This window comes from Rhinopithecus roxellana, chromosome 3 (genome assembly GCF_007565055.1).
Source record: "Rhinopithecus roxellana isolate Shanxi Qingling chromosome 3, ASM756505v1, whole genome shotgun sequence".
Lineage (NCBI taxonomy): Eukaryota > Metazoa > Chordata > Mammalia > Primates > Cercopithecidae > Rhinopithecus > Rhinopithecus roxellana.
In genome coordinates this window covers 55,519,461-55,534,118 of record NC_044551.1, presented here as the reverse complement: position 1 = coordinate 55,534,118, position 14,658 = coordinate 55,519,461, and the positions used below count along the sequence as shown (strand labels likewise).

Here is a 14,658-nt window from a genome sequence, read left to right as displayed (position 1 = left end):
TGCAGTGGCACAATCTCGGCTCACTGCAACCTCCACCTCCCGGGTTCAAGCAATTCTCCCACCTGGCCCTCCCAAACAGCTGGGACTACAAGTGTGTGCCACCACACCCAGTTAATTTTTGGGTTTTTTTTTTTTTTGAGACAGAGTGTTGCTCCGTCACCCAGGCTGGAGTACAGTGGCGCGATCTCAGCTCACTGCAGCCTCTGCCTCTCGGGTTCAAGCGATTCTCCTGCCTCAACCTCCCAAGTAGCTGGAACTACAGGCATGTGCCACGACACCTGGCTAAGTTTTATATTTTTGGTAGAGACAGGGTTTCACCATGTTGGCCAGGATGGTCTCAATCTCCTGACCTCATGATCCACTCGCCTCCTAAAGTGCTGGGATTACAAGCGTGAGCCACTGTGCCCAGCCTAATTTTTGTATTTTTAATAGACACAGGGTTTAACCATGTTTGCCAGGCTGGTCTTGAACTCCTGACCTCAGCTGACTGCCCACTTCGGCCTCCCAAAAATGCTGGGATTACAGGCGTAAGCCACAGTGCCTGGCCAACCAATAAACTTTAGTATAATCTTCCCAAATGGCTGAAAAATATATTTTAAGCTACAGTCTCAATTTTGGTATTAAATGTTATATGCTTTCTCCAAAAAGGGTAGAATACTACTTGGTTGAACCTTGCACTCTTGGCCTCTATAAATATACAGAGTACTTAAATGTTATGATTAACGAAAATAGGCCTAACATTCCACAAGAGTTACTGACTTCCTGAGACAACTTGAAGTAACACTGCCTGAGGAGACATAAAAGCTGGTGTTTTGTCACATGTCCCTCACAAAACTCCCAAGTTGAGCTTAAAAATACATTTTGGAGGCCAGGAGAGGTGGTTCACGCCTGTAATCCCAGCACCTTGGGAGGCCAAGGCAGGCAGATCACCTGAGGTCGGTAGTTCGAGACCACCCTGACCAACATGGAGAAACCCCATTTCTACTAAAAATACAAAAATTAGCCAGGCATGGTGGCGCATGCCTGTAATCTCAGCTACTCAAGAGGTTGAGGCGGGAGAACTGCCTGAACCCAGGAGGTAGAGGTTGCGGTGAGCCAAGATCATGCCATTGCACGCCAGCCTGGGCAACAAGAGCGAAATTCCGTCTCAAAAAAAAAAAAAAAAAAAAAAAAAAAGGCAGAGATGGTTGTTATAATACAAAATGTCTGGGGTCACTCATTTTTCTATTACTTATAAATGCATTCACAAGCTAGTCAGTAACCTTCTCTTAGTCTGTATCCTCTTCTACGAAATGGACATAATCTTTATAAAGTAATCATAAGCATTAAAGGGTAGACAGGAAAATTCTGGGCCACTTATTTTTTTAAAGTGCTTCAGTGATGGAGCTGTGGAGTTACTGTTTAATGGTACAGCTTCAGTTTCACAACATAAAAAGAGTTACAGAGATGGATGGTAGTGATAATTGAATATTATGAATGTATTTAACACCACTTCACCATACACTTAAAAGTGGTTAAAACGGTAAATTTTATGTTATGTGTATTTTACCACAGGAAAAAAAAAATAGAGAAATGTGCATTAAAAATATTTTGCATTACTATTTATCTGAAACTGCCTTAGATAGGAATCTGTAACTAAAAGTCATCCATAAACATTTACGGAGGGGCCGGGCATGGTGGCTCACGACTATAATCCTAGCACTTTGGGAGCCTGAGGTGGGGGGATCACTTGAGGTCAGGAGTTTGAGATCAGCCTGGCCAACATGGTGAAACACCGTCTCTACTAAAAATACAAAAATTAACCAGGCACGGTGGTGTGTGTGCCTGTAATCCCAGCTACTTGGGAGGCTGAGACAGGAGACTTGCTTGAACCCAGGAGGCGGAGGTTGCAGTGAGCCAAGATCACGCCACTGTGCTCCAGCCTCGGCGACACCGCGAGACTCCATCTCAAAAAGAAAAAAATAAAATAAAAAAGAAAGCATTTATGGAAACAATGAGCTCAAATTCAAAAAAGTATCAAAGCTTCTGAGAAAAGTTTCTGTTTTTTTCTAAACTAATTTTAGAAAGCTTTAGAGTAGTACTTCTGAATTTAGGGGTACTTCTGATTTCTATCCCACTGGAAAACTTCTCAAACTTGTGGGTGAAGTCAGTAAAATCACTTGAGCATCCCCACACATATATTCTGACTCATGGCCTTGAGCTCTTCTCTCTCCATACTCTCACGAGACTACGATTCACTGTAACAGTTCAAATGAGAACTATAGTCCAGCTCGAAGTTTCAGGTTCCTCTCTATCTGCTACCACATCCCAACACCTCAAAAGTCAGAATGTCTGAAATCCAATTCACTTGTCTCCCCTTAAAAGCAACTCACCTGGTTTCCTGCCTTCCCAAGTTATAATGGGCAAATTTTGTATTTTAAATCAAGGAAAAAGAGTGAAAACATAAAGTATGTTTAAGCAGAAAAGCCCTGACCACCAAGGAAACTGCATGCATGGTGCCATGGACTGCACGAACCATGAGTCTATCATTACTGGAGACGACATCTTCTTTAAAAGTGAATAATATTTTTCACATCCTCAAAAAAAGGCCCAAAATAAGCATGCAAAAGCTGTTTTCAAATCTGTTTATATCACACATGGAAAAAGTAAATGATATGTGAGGTTTTTCACTACCATTAACATCAATCACATAAAAACAATTTTTAAATGTTTAAAAGGATTTTTTTAAAAAACCACTACACTAAAAAAACTCTGTGGAGAAGTGACTTACCTGAACAAGATGAATAAGTGTTGTCAAAATAGCACATCTCAACATATTGTGTTCTTCACTCTGCTTCCAAAGGAGGGGCAAATATTGTACCAAACATCCCACATATGGTCGTATCTATTACAATATAATTAGAGGAAACAACAAAATTTTATTAGTAAAGAAGGCAATTTACTTTGAAAAACACTGAGAGCACTATTAACTCCCAGGCAACACGTATTTAATATTTATTAGATGTAATGTATTAAGCTTTCATCCTTAAGAAATAAAATTAGACATTACATAAAGGCCCAGGGCTCTATAGTAAACATTTTAAAATAATTTTAAACAACTATCAAGTGTACTGAATGAAACAACGCTTATGAATATAAAAAAACATTCTTTAGAGGTTCACAGAAAATGCCATTATATCCTCCTTTTTAATAAAACAGCTTACCAAATTGGAAATTACACTATTGTTTTTTAAAAAGTCAGCATTTATTCATTCATTCTACAAATATCTTCCAAGTTTCAGGCCCTGAACACAAGGCACTGGAAAGAAAAGGATACAAAGAGAGCCAGACAAACCCTTACAATGAAAAAGGAGAAGTGTCATGATGAAGGTGTATACAAGGTACAGTGGAAACACAAGAGGAAAAAAAATTTTCAAAGGATAAAACTGATAAGCTCACCATGGATTAAGTTAATCAGATTTTAAATTTTACCCTGAAGCACAGCTCAGTCTAACAGTAGTTTCTTGAAAAGTAAAATGGACTACAATGATGCTGGACAGCGTTTCAGCTCCAGTATTTGAAATTGCTATGAGTATCCTTGGGGATGAAATAAAAACACTAGACTGTCATAGCTTCACTACTATCTACTTGAATATCATGGATTAAAATTTAAAATGTTCCCAGAAAGCGTGAGTTTCTTTATTATGCTAGTAAAATACTCTAAAAGGGTAGCCAAACAGCTAGAGAATTTGCTCCCGTCTCCTGGTGGTGGAAGTGTTGGTGGGGAATGCAGAAAAACAAGAAGTTAAATATTTGCCCAAACATCTCAGTAAGATATAAGTGAATAAATATTAAGATAGGTATTACCTTATTGTAACATATTTATCATGTAATATCTTATTTTCAAAATTTGACTATAATAATATTTCTGGAACATGTACTCAACATTGCTAAGTGTTCTATCTCAAAGATCACTCCAATGAGCTCATAAAAGCAGGCCAATTAATGAGTAAAAGCAGATTTCAAAGTATCTAACTCATTCGTACTCAACTAAAAATAAGCATATGACAACACAATCTAATGGTAAGGAAAATGAGGTAGTGTTGGTTTTAAATAGGGAGTATACTTTCCCAGAAATTGCAGAAAAGATATGCATACTATAAACTACAAATGGGGTAATAAAACCAAAGTACCCAGTTACATTTAAAAGCCATAAAATATTTATATTCCAATCTTGGCTGTCATTAGAATATACAATGTTCTAAATTAAAATTAATGCTACAAAAACAGAATTTAAAATATCAATCATAGAGGCTGGGCAGAGAGGTTCATGCCCAGAATTTTGGGAGGCCAAGGAGGACAGATCGCTTGAGGTCAGAAGTTCAAGATCAGCCTGACCAACATGGTGAAACCTCGTCTCTACTAAAAATACAAAAATTAGCCGGGCATAGTGGTGTAGACCTGTAATCCCTGCTACTCCTGCTGAGGCAGGAGAATTACTTGAATCTGGGAGGTGGAGGCTGCAGTGAGCCAAGAGAGCCCTACTGCACTCTAGCTTGGGTGACAAAGCAAGACTCCATCTCAGAAAACAAAAAAGAACAAAAAAAACCAATCACAGAGTGCTGTGAAAGATATAAAAGGAACGAGAAAAAGACTGGGCATTAAAAATAACAGAGCAAGGACATGAGAGCCAAACATATGCCAACGGGGTGGTAGGCTAGCTATATGGGGCAACTAAGGAAATTTGAATACTGATATTCATTTATATAAATTTGATATTAGATAATATTATTGCATCAGTGTTAAGTTTCCTGAGTCTAATCACGGTTATGATAATGTTAAATGAAGCATACATCTCTTAAGAAGGAGAGGTCTAATATTCTGGAGAGTACCATGATGTCTGCAACTAAAACTGAAACAGTTTTACAACAACAATCTGTACATGTGGATAGATAAAAAGAAAGCAAATGTGGTAAAATATTAGTAAGTGATGAAACTTACTAATGAAGTGAAGGATATATGAGTGTTGATCTATTTTTATAACTTTTTTGTAGGTTTTGAGATTTTTCAATGAAAAGAGGTGAAAGAAAAAATACTGTCCATATAAAATTCTGAATAAGATTACAATACAAGGATTTTAAGGGAAGGACAATTTCAATTATTTGCATAAAATTTTAAAAATCACATAGAACTACGAAAGTTTTTGCAGTCATTAGGGAAATGCAAGTCAAAACCACAATGAGATATCACCTCATGCCTGTCAGGGTGGCTACTATAAAACAAAAATAAAAGATAACACAAGTGTTGGCAACGGTGTGGAGAAACTGGTACCTTTGTACACTGGTGCTAGGAATGCAGGGAAGTAGCATGGAGCTTCCAAAAAAAAAAAAAAAGATAACTAGAACTACCATTTTATCCAGCAATCCCATTTCTGGGCATTTATTCAAAAGAACCGAAATCAGGATCCGAAAGAAATTATTAGCACTACCATGTTTATTGTAGCACTATTCACAGGAGCTAACATGTGGAAGGAGCCTAAATACCCACCAACAGATGAATGGATAAAGAATATGTCATATTATATATGCAATTGCATATACAAACTATGCAGACTTAAAAGGAAATTCTGCAATATGGGACAATAAACCTTGCAAACAATATGCTAAATCCAACAAACTACAGAATGACAAACACTGCCAGTTTACTTGTATGAGGTATCTAAAATAGTCGAATTAATAGAATCAAAGAGTGGAATGGTGATCGCCAGGGACTAAAGGGAAGGGGAAATGAGTTACTATTCAATAGGCATAAAGTTTCAGGTAAAAAAGATGAATAAGCTTTAGGGTTCTGCTATAGAATGTTGTACCAAAAGTCAACAATATATTCTACACTTATAATTTTGTTAAGAGGATGGATCTCATGTTAAGTGTTCTTACCAAAGAATTGGGGGTGTAGGGGAAGCACTTTGAGTATTATAGCCTTATGAGTTAATTCATACATAGGTAAAGCTCCACTTAAATTCATATCACTGAAAACATGAAAATCAAATAGGTGACAATCTAATAAATGCTTTAATGAGGGCTCTATCATTGGGGTTAAAAAAATTACCCTAAGTTCCTAAAGACACCTCATCTTTCAGATAAAATTTTCAACAGAGTATTTTATATTTCACAGAGTTCCTTTAATTTTGTTCTTTCACTTCAGAAATGCACAGGCCCGAAGACCACCTGATACCACCCCTGATGATTACATATTTATTTTGACTACATATTTATAAGATCTCTGCACTAGAAAAGTGAATTGTAAGTTTTCAACTACTTTATCAAAAAGTAAAAACAACATTCAACTAATTGTACATTATGGTACAAAGACGGTGACTTTACTGAAACTTCAAAATTAAACTGTATGCGTCACAAAGCACTATTGTATCCAGCTTCATCCATGTCCCTGCAAAGAACAGGAGCTCAACCTTTTCTATGGTTGCGTAGTATTCCATGGTATATATACGCCACATTTTCTTAATCCAGTCTATCATTACCATCATTTTCAGCAAACTATCACAAGGACAGAAAACCAAACACCACATGTTCTCACTCATAGGTGGGAGTGGAACAATGAGAATACACGGACACAGGGCGGGGAACATCACACACTGGGGCCTGTGGGGGTGGGGGGGTGGGAGCCTGGGGGAGGGATAGCATTAGGAGAAATACCTATGTAACTGTTGACATGATGGGTGCAGCAAACCAACATGGCACATGTATACTTATGTAACAAACCTGCACTTTGTGCACATGTACCCTGGAACTTAAAGTATAATTAAAAAAAAAAAAAAAGAAGAAGAAGTAGGAAGAAGGAAGAAAGAAGAAAGGAGGAAGGAGGAAGGAAGGAGAAGGAAGAAAGAAGAAGGGAGGAGGAGGGAGGAGGAGGGAGGAGAGGAAGAGGAAGAGGAAGAGGAAGAAGAGTAAGAAGAAGAGGAAGAAGAGGAAGAAGGAAGAGGAAGAAGGAAGAAGGAAGGGAGAAGGAAGAAGAAGAGGAAGGAGGAAGGAAGAAGGAAGGAGGAGGAGGAGGAGGAGGAGGAAGAAGAAGAAGAAGAAGACGAAGACGACGACGAAGACGGAAAAGAAGATACGAAGAAAGAAGAAAAGAGAGGAGAGGAGAAGGAGGAGAAGGAGAAGAATAGAAGAAGAGAAGAAGAGAAGAAGAGGAGAGAGGAGGAAGGAGTAGAAGAAGAAAGAGAGAGAGAGGAAGGAAGATGAGGAAGGAAGGAAGGAAGGAAGGAGGAAGGAGGAAGGAAGGAAGGAAGAGAAGAAAGAAGAAAGAAGAAGAAGAAAGGGCCGAAAAAAGAAAGAAGAAGAAGAAAGAGAAGAAGAAGAAGAGGGAGAGAGAGTCAGAGGAGGAGGAGGAGGAGGAGGGCGCGGCGTCCGAAGCGCAGAAAGAAGACGAGAAAGAGAAGAAGAGACGAAGAAGAAGAAAGAAGAAGAAGGAGGAGGAGGAGGAGGAGGAGGAGGAGAAGACGAAAGCACTATTGTAAGATGGCTGAAAATGTTTGCTGCCTAATATCAAAAACATAATTCTGGCCGGCTGTGGTGGTTCTCATCTGTAATCCCAGCACTTTGGAAGGCCAAGGCGGTGCATCCCTTGAGCCCAGGAGTTTGAGACCAGCCCAGTTAAACTGGCAAAACCCTATCTCTACAAAAAATACTAAAAAAAAAAAAAAAAAAAAAAAAAAAAAAAAAAAAAAAAAAAAAAAAAAAAAAAATTAGTCAGGCATGATAGCACGCCTGTAATCCAAGCTACTACTCAGGAGGCTGAGGACAACAATCACTTGAACCCAGGGGATCAGGGCGGAGGGTGCAGTCAGCTGAGATGAGCCACTGCACTCCAGCCTGACATGACAGAGCGAGACTTCGTCTCAAAAAAGATAAAATTTGTTAACATTTTTTAAAAGTTTGCTGCCTCATGGACAAACATCAAATTTGGCATATGAGAGTTAAGGGATATATGCAACAAAGATAAAAATGATAGGGTTGATCAAAGGTTAAGGTAGAAAAAAAGTTAAAGAATCAGACAACTGAAAATATTTTTTAACCATTTCCTATTTAGTATGAGTTTTGAAAAACAAAAATTCTATTGAATAACTATATCTTATTGTTACTTCTTCATGATATAGGCACGTAAGCTGCTTAGGCTATTTGTGTTCCAAAAGATGAGTATAGACAGAAACACAAAAGCACTAATTTATAAGCCAAAAGAATAACAAACTTTTGGAGAAAAAGTTTTAATTCAAAGTTTGGGGAGACAAAGGAAAGGAGATCCATTTCTATTTAAAAAAAAAAAAAAGTTTTATTTAAGAAATTTCCATCTGCCATATATTTCTAAATAAAATTACACAAAATGGCCAAATCTTGTTTTTATAATCAACTCTTTAAACAATTTATTGCAACTTTATAGTACTCTGAAGCATATTGGAGATGTATAGTAATTTCATGCTCACGAAATCCTAAGTTAAGTGAGTTCAGAATTATCTTTACCATTTTATACATGAGGACACAAGGTTAAAGACTTTGCCCAAACTAAACAGCAGAGGCAAGGACTTAAAATGAGTTCTTAAAACAGTTGCAAGGAACTCTGTGACCAACTCTCTCAATGTTGTTTAAAAAACACCATCAAATGAATTAATGTGATTAATGTATTAAGAACACCAAGTACTAAGAATCATGCAAGATATTACTACTTTTAGACACCAGTAACCAGATCTGTTTCAAATGATTAACAGTGACTCAACCCTACCACAGGAGTCGCATTATGCTTAAAGTACTGGCAGTGCCATTAAAATATGTGAACTTTGAGAAGTTCCTTCAAGTCTCATATTGTTTGAGACAATAAATTCTAACTCCTACCTCAAGTTTTTTGTGAGAACTAAATGAGAAATATATGCAAAGCATGTAGCACATATGTCAGTATGTTGTCATTACTCAATAATTAATAGCTATTCTCATCAATTGCTTTGGAATTAATAAATCTGCTCATGGTGTCACAATTCACTAACAGCAGATCCAAGAGTAAACTCTAAGTCTGTGAAATCCAAATCAATTATCTTTCCTAATACAATGCAAATCACAGATTTGCTTCAGTGCTTTCCAAACAAGGATATGCAATGGTGAACTAGAATATAGGAAGTCACAAGGATAATTATAGTGTGGTTATCTGGATTAACAATTTCCACAGGCCGGGCATGGTGGCTCAAGCCTGTAATCCCAGCACTTTGGGAGGCCGAGAAGGGCGGATCACAAGGTCAGGAGATCGAGACCATCCTGGCTAACCCGGTGAAACCCCGTCTCTACTAAAAAATACAAAAAACTAGCCGGGCGAGGTGGCGGGCGCCTGTAGTCCCAGCTACTCGGGAGGCTGAGGCAGGAGAATGGCATAAACCCGGGGGGCGGAGCTTGCAGTGAGCTGAGATCCGGCCACTGCACTCCAGCCTGGGCGATAGAGCGAGACTCCGTCTCAAAAAAAAATAAAATAAAATAAAATTAAAAAAAATAAAAAAAAAAAAAAAACAATTTCCACAAAGATTCAGAGTGACAGGGGAAGCTGAATAACTAAACCGTTAAGAGTGTTACACCTCATTTTTACATTAAGCCACATGTAAATACAATGCAGACCAGACTACAAAAAATACTTAATTTTTAAGGTAAAAATAACAGACTTCCCAGAAGTCTTGCTGATGGACACTTGTGGCTATGCCCTCAAACACGGAATTTTACACTGGCTGGATCTTCTAAAATATGTAAAATTCTGCTTTATGAACACCTCTACATTGATGATCCAATTTTTTTTCATATTTTAATTTTCTTAGGCATTTTTAAAAAATCGAATATAAATGTCAATTTTGAATAATACATAACTGAAACCACAGTCTATAAGTTAGAAGCATTTCAATTAATGTTTTAACTCTTAAACAATGTAGTCAAGGATATTAATGAATTCTACATATATTCTACCCACCTCTCATTTATTTTCATGTTTTACAATATAATTACCTGCATGTTGACTCTTTCGATCACACAAGAAAGGACATGCAAAACGTGCATCTTTGTGTCACATTCTGTAACTTGCTGCAATAACTGAAAAAGTAGTGTGAACATGGTTTCCAAATACTGCAGTTTAAAAAGAAATAAAATAAAAAAGGTTTAGAACAGAAATGAAAGACATTCATATGAACAGAAGTAAGAAGTAAATCATAATGTCAAAGCAGTAAGTCAAATAAACAGAAAGCCAAAAGCTTGGCATTACCTAAACAACCTGAAATTGTTTAAGCTGCCAGTATTTTACATATTGTTTTACAAAGTGTTTTCTTTCTTCATTGCTGCTGAATGTGTCCATTTCAGAATTTAACTTATCCAGAAACCGAATAATGTTTAGAGGAATATTGTCTAAGCTATGTCTGTTTAAATTTTATACTGTTAACTAAACTATTAACAGTGCCTTGTCACTGTTCTTCCATATATGCCCGCTGCCAATCACAGAATGTTTTGTTTTGCAAGACCTGATCATTACAGCAAAGACATTATTGCACTCACATGCCAGCTATCTGATGAGGCCCTTAACATATACTGTATGAAGATATATATTTTATAGATATAATTTGTTATTCTAAAAATGGCAGAATAGTTCGTATTGGGAAATCAAAAACAAATACCCTATGTCTGGTTGTGAACTCCTATATTATGAAAATTACGTTATAAACTAACAAATCACACTTACATAAAGCAAGAATTTGTTCTTTCAGATATATGGCTCATTTTAGTACACACTTCTGCAACACATTTCTTTCATCCAAAAATGTCTATAGTGATTATTTTATTAAAGCAAGATCACTGCTTTAGAAGCTTCCCTATCTATTCCCCTCACGAAAAGTAGTACATTTTATCACGTAACTTTCTTCTCAGCCAGTCCTCTTAAGAACAAACACTAACACCCCAATGTTACTGATATGTTTAACAAGTGCTTACTGAGTACCAGTTATGGGAAAACACCATGCTAGGTCCTGGGGGTTGAGTAAAGAGTAAAAAGATGAATAGAACTTGGTATTCTGCTCATCAAGTAATTTACAGTCTAGTGTGTAGGATAGGATACAGATAGATATACACATGTAAATAACACAGAGAAATAACCTAAGGAGTACAATTAACAGACACACATAAAATGAAGATATTAAATGATTTTCCATTTTGAAAAAAAAAAGTCTGGCAACCAACTTCAACTTAGATGATAAAATTGCTAAACAAAAGTAAGCAGAATATAAGTGAACTGTTACCAATAAAAGTTACCAAAACAGTTTACAAATAAAAATTATGTCCTCCAAAATAATCCAATACAGCATACTTTTAAATTCAACTTTAATAAGTAACACATAGATAATTTCATGTATAAAATAGTATTCAAAGACATAAGCAGAAATGTTTTTTTAAAAAAATACCTGGAAATGTATATTCTTACCGGTAGAAACTGATCTGTTCTAAATTCAAAATCATCAACAGGTGAAGCGCAGTTAAGGAATATTGAGAATACATAAGTTTTATCAAAATAAATCTGTATCTAAAACAAGGATACATAAATTAATTTCACAAAATAAATAACTTAAAAGTGTCAAAGTTCTTTGCAATGAAGTATTTTTACATTTTCAGAAGGATATTTAACTTCAAAGTTGTAGCTGTTTCAATACGAACCTAAAAGAAAGTAGTATATCATGAGTTTTTAATTATTTTAGAATGACTAAACATCATTAATATCAAACAAAAAATTTTATTCCAAATCACTTTCTGTACTCTTCTTATTATTAGAGACACAGACCATGTAAATATTCCAGAAATACAAGGATACTCTCCTTATCCAAAGCAAGGAATAAAAAGAAAAGGTAAAGTAATATTTATTCCTATTCTTCTCAGTTTCCCATAATTTACTTAACAAGCCTTTAACCCAGTGGGTCCTTCCAGGAAGGAAAATAATTTGCCGTAAAGTATGTAGAGGGCATGGGATTGAGGAAAAAGGAAGCAGGAAACCAGGGTGGGGTTGGGCAAATTGGAGGATGTGTAAGTGAAAGGTGCAAAAGGAGACAAGGAAGGAAGGAGTCAGGGAGGAGAAAGAACACAAGCAAATTTCCACCTGTAACCTCAACTACAGTAAATCTTTGAAATATCCCCAAAATATTCTGAGATTTTCTGTTGTTGGTGGTGGTGTTTTTTTTTGTTGTTGTTGTTGTTCTGAGACGGAGTCTCGCTCTGTCGCCCAGGCTGGAGTGCAGTGGTGCGATCTCGTCTCACTGCAAGCTCCGCCTCCCGGGGTCACACCGTTCTCCTGCCTCAGCCTCCCAAGTAGCTGGGACTACAGGCGCCCGCCACCACGCCCGGCTAATTTTTTTGTAGTTTCAGTAGAGACGGGGTTTCACCGTGTTAGCCAGGATGGTCTAGATCTCCTGACCTCATGATCCGCCCGCCTTGGCCTCCCAAAGTGCTGGGATTACAGGCGTGAGCCACTGCGCCCGGCCCATTCTGAGATTTTCTAAATCCCACAGTTCACAAATACAGAAAGGTTTACAATATGCTCCCGACCTCACAAATTTTCAATGTGTACCAGCATGTTACCTGGGCAAATCATATTACAACATAATCTCGTTCTCTTTCAAGTGTTATCTTGGACTTAAATCAGCTAAAATTGGCATGGGCTAAGATATTCCTAGTTTCCACATAAAGTAACATGAGCTCAAGACAAGACTAAATTCTGTATGCTAATCTGTGAGATAACATATCTAAACCTTTTATTTCCCAGCTGAGAACCATTACTTTCTTAGATGTTACACTTTCCTTACTTGTTAATAGCAACTGTTTTTTTCTTTCCAGTCATTTTTCAGAAAGTAATCATTTAAAACATTTTACAGGAGCTTCTGAGGTCTTGAGATGTAATTAGGCACCTTCACCAAATGTTAAACACTGACAAATCCGCAGATTCCAAGAGCCTACAGTGCAGATGTTTTTTCACCTGCTTTTTCCTTTTATTCACTGTCTCTAAAGGCAATGTGAACATTTCCAGATTTTTAACAGATTTAACAAATTTGCTGCCACTTGATCTATCACAAAATGACCTCATGAAAAGACAGGTCAGGTATTGCATCAGAAACTATTTAAGGAGGAACTATCATCAGGCACTGTGTTAGGTGCTGTAGAAAAAGCTGAGTAAGCCATGCCCATATAGATCTTACAATGTGGGGAGGAGGAGACTAGATATTAAACAATTACTGATAAAAATGGCTAACTTGAAAACATTAAGCACAGGACAATCCTCTTGAGGACATGGACTATGTGTAAACATCTTTAAGTTTAGTATTGAGTGAATATACAATATTAACAATTCACAGAGACCAAGACATGAAAGTCCCTCAAAAAAGAAACAAGAAATCAAGGCTAGGCATGGTGACTCACACCTATAATCCCAGCACTTTGGGAGGCCGAGGTGGGAGGATCACTTGAGGTCAGGAGTTCGAGACCAGACTGGTAGACATGGTGAAACCCCATCTCTACTAAAAAAAATACAAAAATCAGCTGGGCATAGTGGCATGCACCTATAATCTCAGCCACTCAGGAGGCTGAGGCACGAGGATCGCTTGAACCTGGGAGGCAAGGGTTGCGGTAAGCTGATTGTGCCACTGCACTCCAGCCTGGGCAACAAAGCAAGACTCCAACTCAGAAAAATGAAAAAGGAAAGGAAAGGAAATCAAACTGCCAGCACGCTAACCCTTAATTCTCTCGACTTTCCTCCACAAAAGGACCATTTATTCTAGAGATGCACTCCCTGAGCCATAACATTAATGCAAATAAGTATATGAAACAAGACACCTGAATAAAACAATGTGTTTTCCCTCCTAACAAGGGAAGTCAGTGTAGTATTATGTTCAGAGAAAAAGGTGAAATGAATTAAGAAGACCTGTCTGCATTCCAGTTTGACTGCAAGAACAGAAAGCCAGATCACAAGGGAAAATAAAAAAACACAGACTTTTAAGGAAAGTTAAAGAGCATTTTAAATGATGGCAAATAAACATAAGACAAAAAGTCAGCTCTTCTTGAGCTCTAAAAGAAATAAGAGGTACTTACTACAAAGAAATGGAATGAATTTGGCAGTAACTCAAGCAATGGGGGGACAAAATTAAAACTTGAATTTACAGAATGAAGACTTGGGGAGTGTGCTAGAAGACTGGTAGAAAAGTCTAACACATTTCTACTGTGAGTCTACCCTACCCCAGCTGAAACCTCAGAAAATTCACGAAAAGATAACAGGCAATTCCAAATTGGGAAAGCAAGTGCCGTCAAAACATAAGAAACATTGGAAAGATCCCCCAAAGCATGAGAGAAACAGGGAAATGAATGAGAAGAAAATGCAGGCAACAGTACTTTCAAATACTGCTACAAAGGTAAACAGAGCCAGAAACTTCTGTGCATTTGGCAGCAACTCAAGCAATGGGTAGAACAAAATCAAACCATGATCATGGCTCACAGCAGCCTTGACCTCTTAGGCTCAAGCAATCCTCCCACCTCAGCCTCCCAAGTAGCTGGGACTACAGGCACACACCACCATCTCTGGCTAATTTTTCTATTTTTTGTAGAGACAGGGTTTCACCAT

At 37.5% G+C, this 14,658-nt stretch overlaps 1 protein-coding gene across 2 annotated transcripts in view; it reads right to left on the bottom strand.

Moving 5' to 3' along the window:
* Nucleotides 1–14,658, bottom strand: part of IPO11 (importin 11) — a 234,481-nt gene that overhangs the window by 129,799 nt on the left and 90,024 nt on the right. For both annotated transcript variants that reach the window (XM_010385211.2, XM_030926735.1), the window contains exons 17-20: nucleotides 11,681–11,714; nucleotides 11,485–11,525; nucleotides 10,026–10,142; nucleotides 2,771–2,884 (exon numbers count right to left, since the gene is read on the bottom strand). In XM_010385211.2, the coding sequence (XP_010383513.1) occupies nucleotides 2,771–2,884; nucleotides 10,026–10,142; nucleotides 11,485–11,525; nucleotides 11,681–11,714 (306 nt within the window). The remainder of the gene's footprint in view (nucleotides 1–2,770; nucleotides 2,885–10,025; nucleotides 10,143–11,484; nucleotides 11,526–11,680; nucleotides 11,715–14,658) is intronic.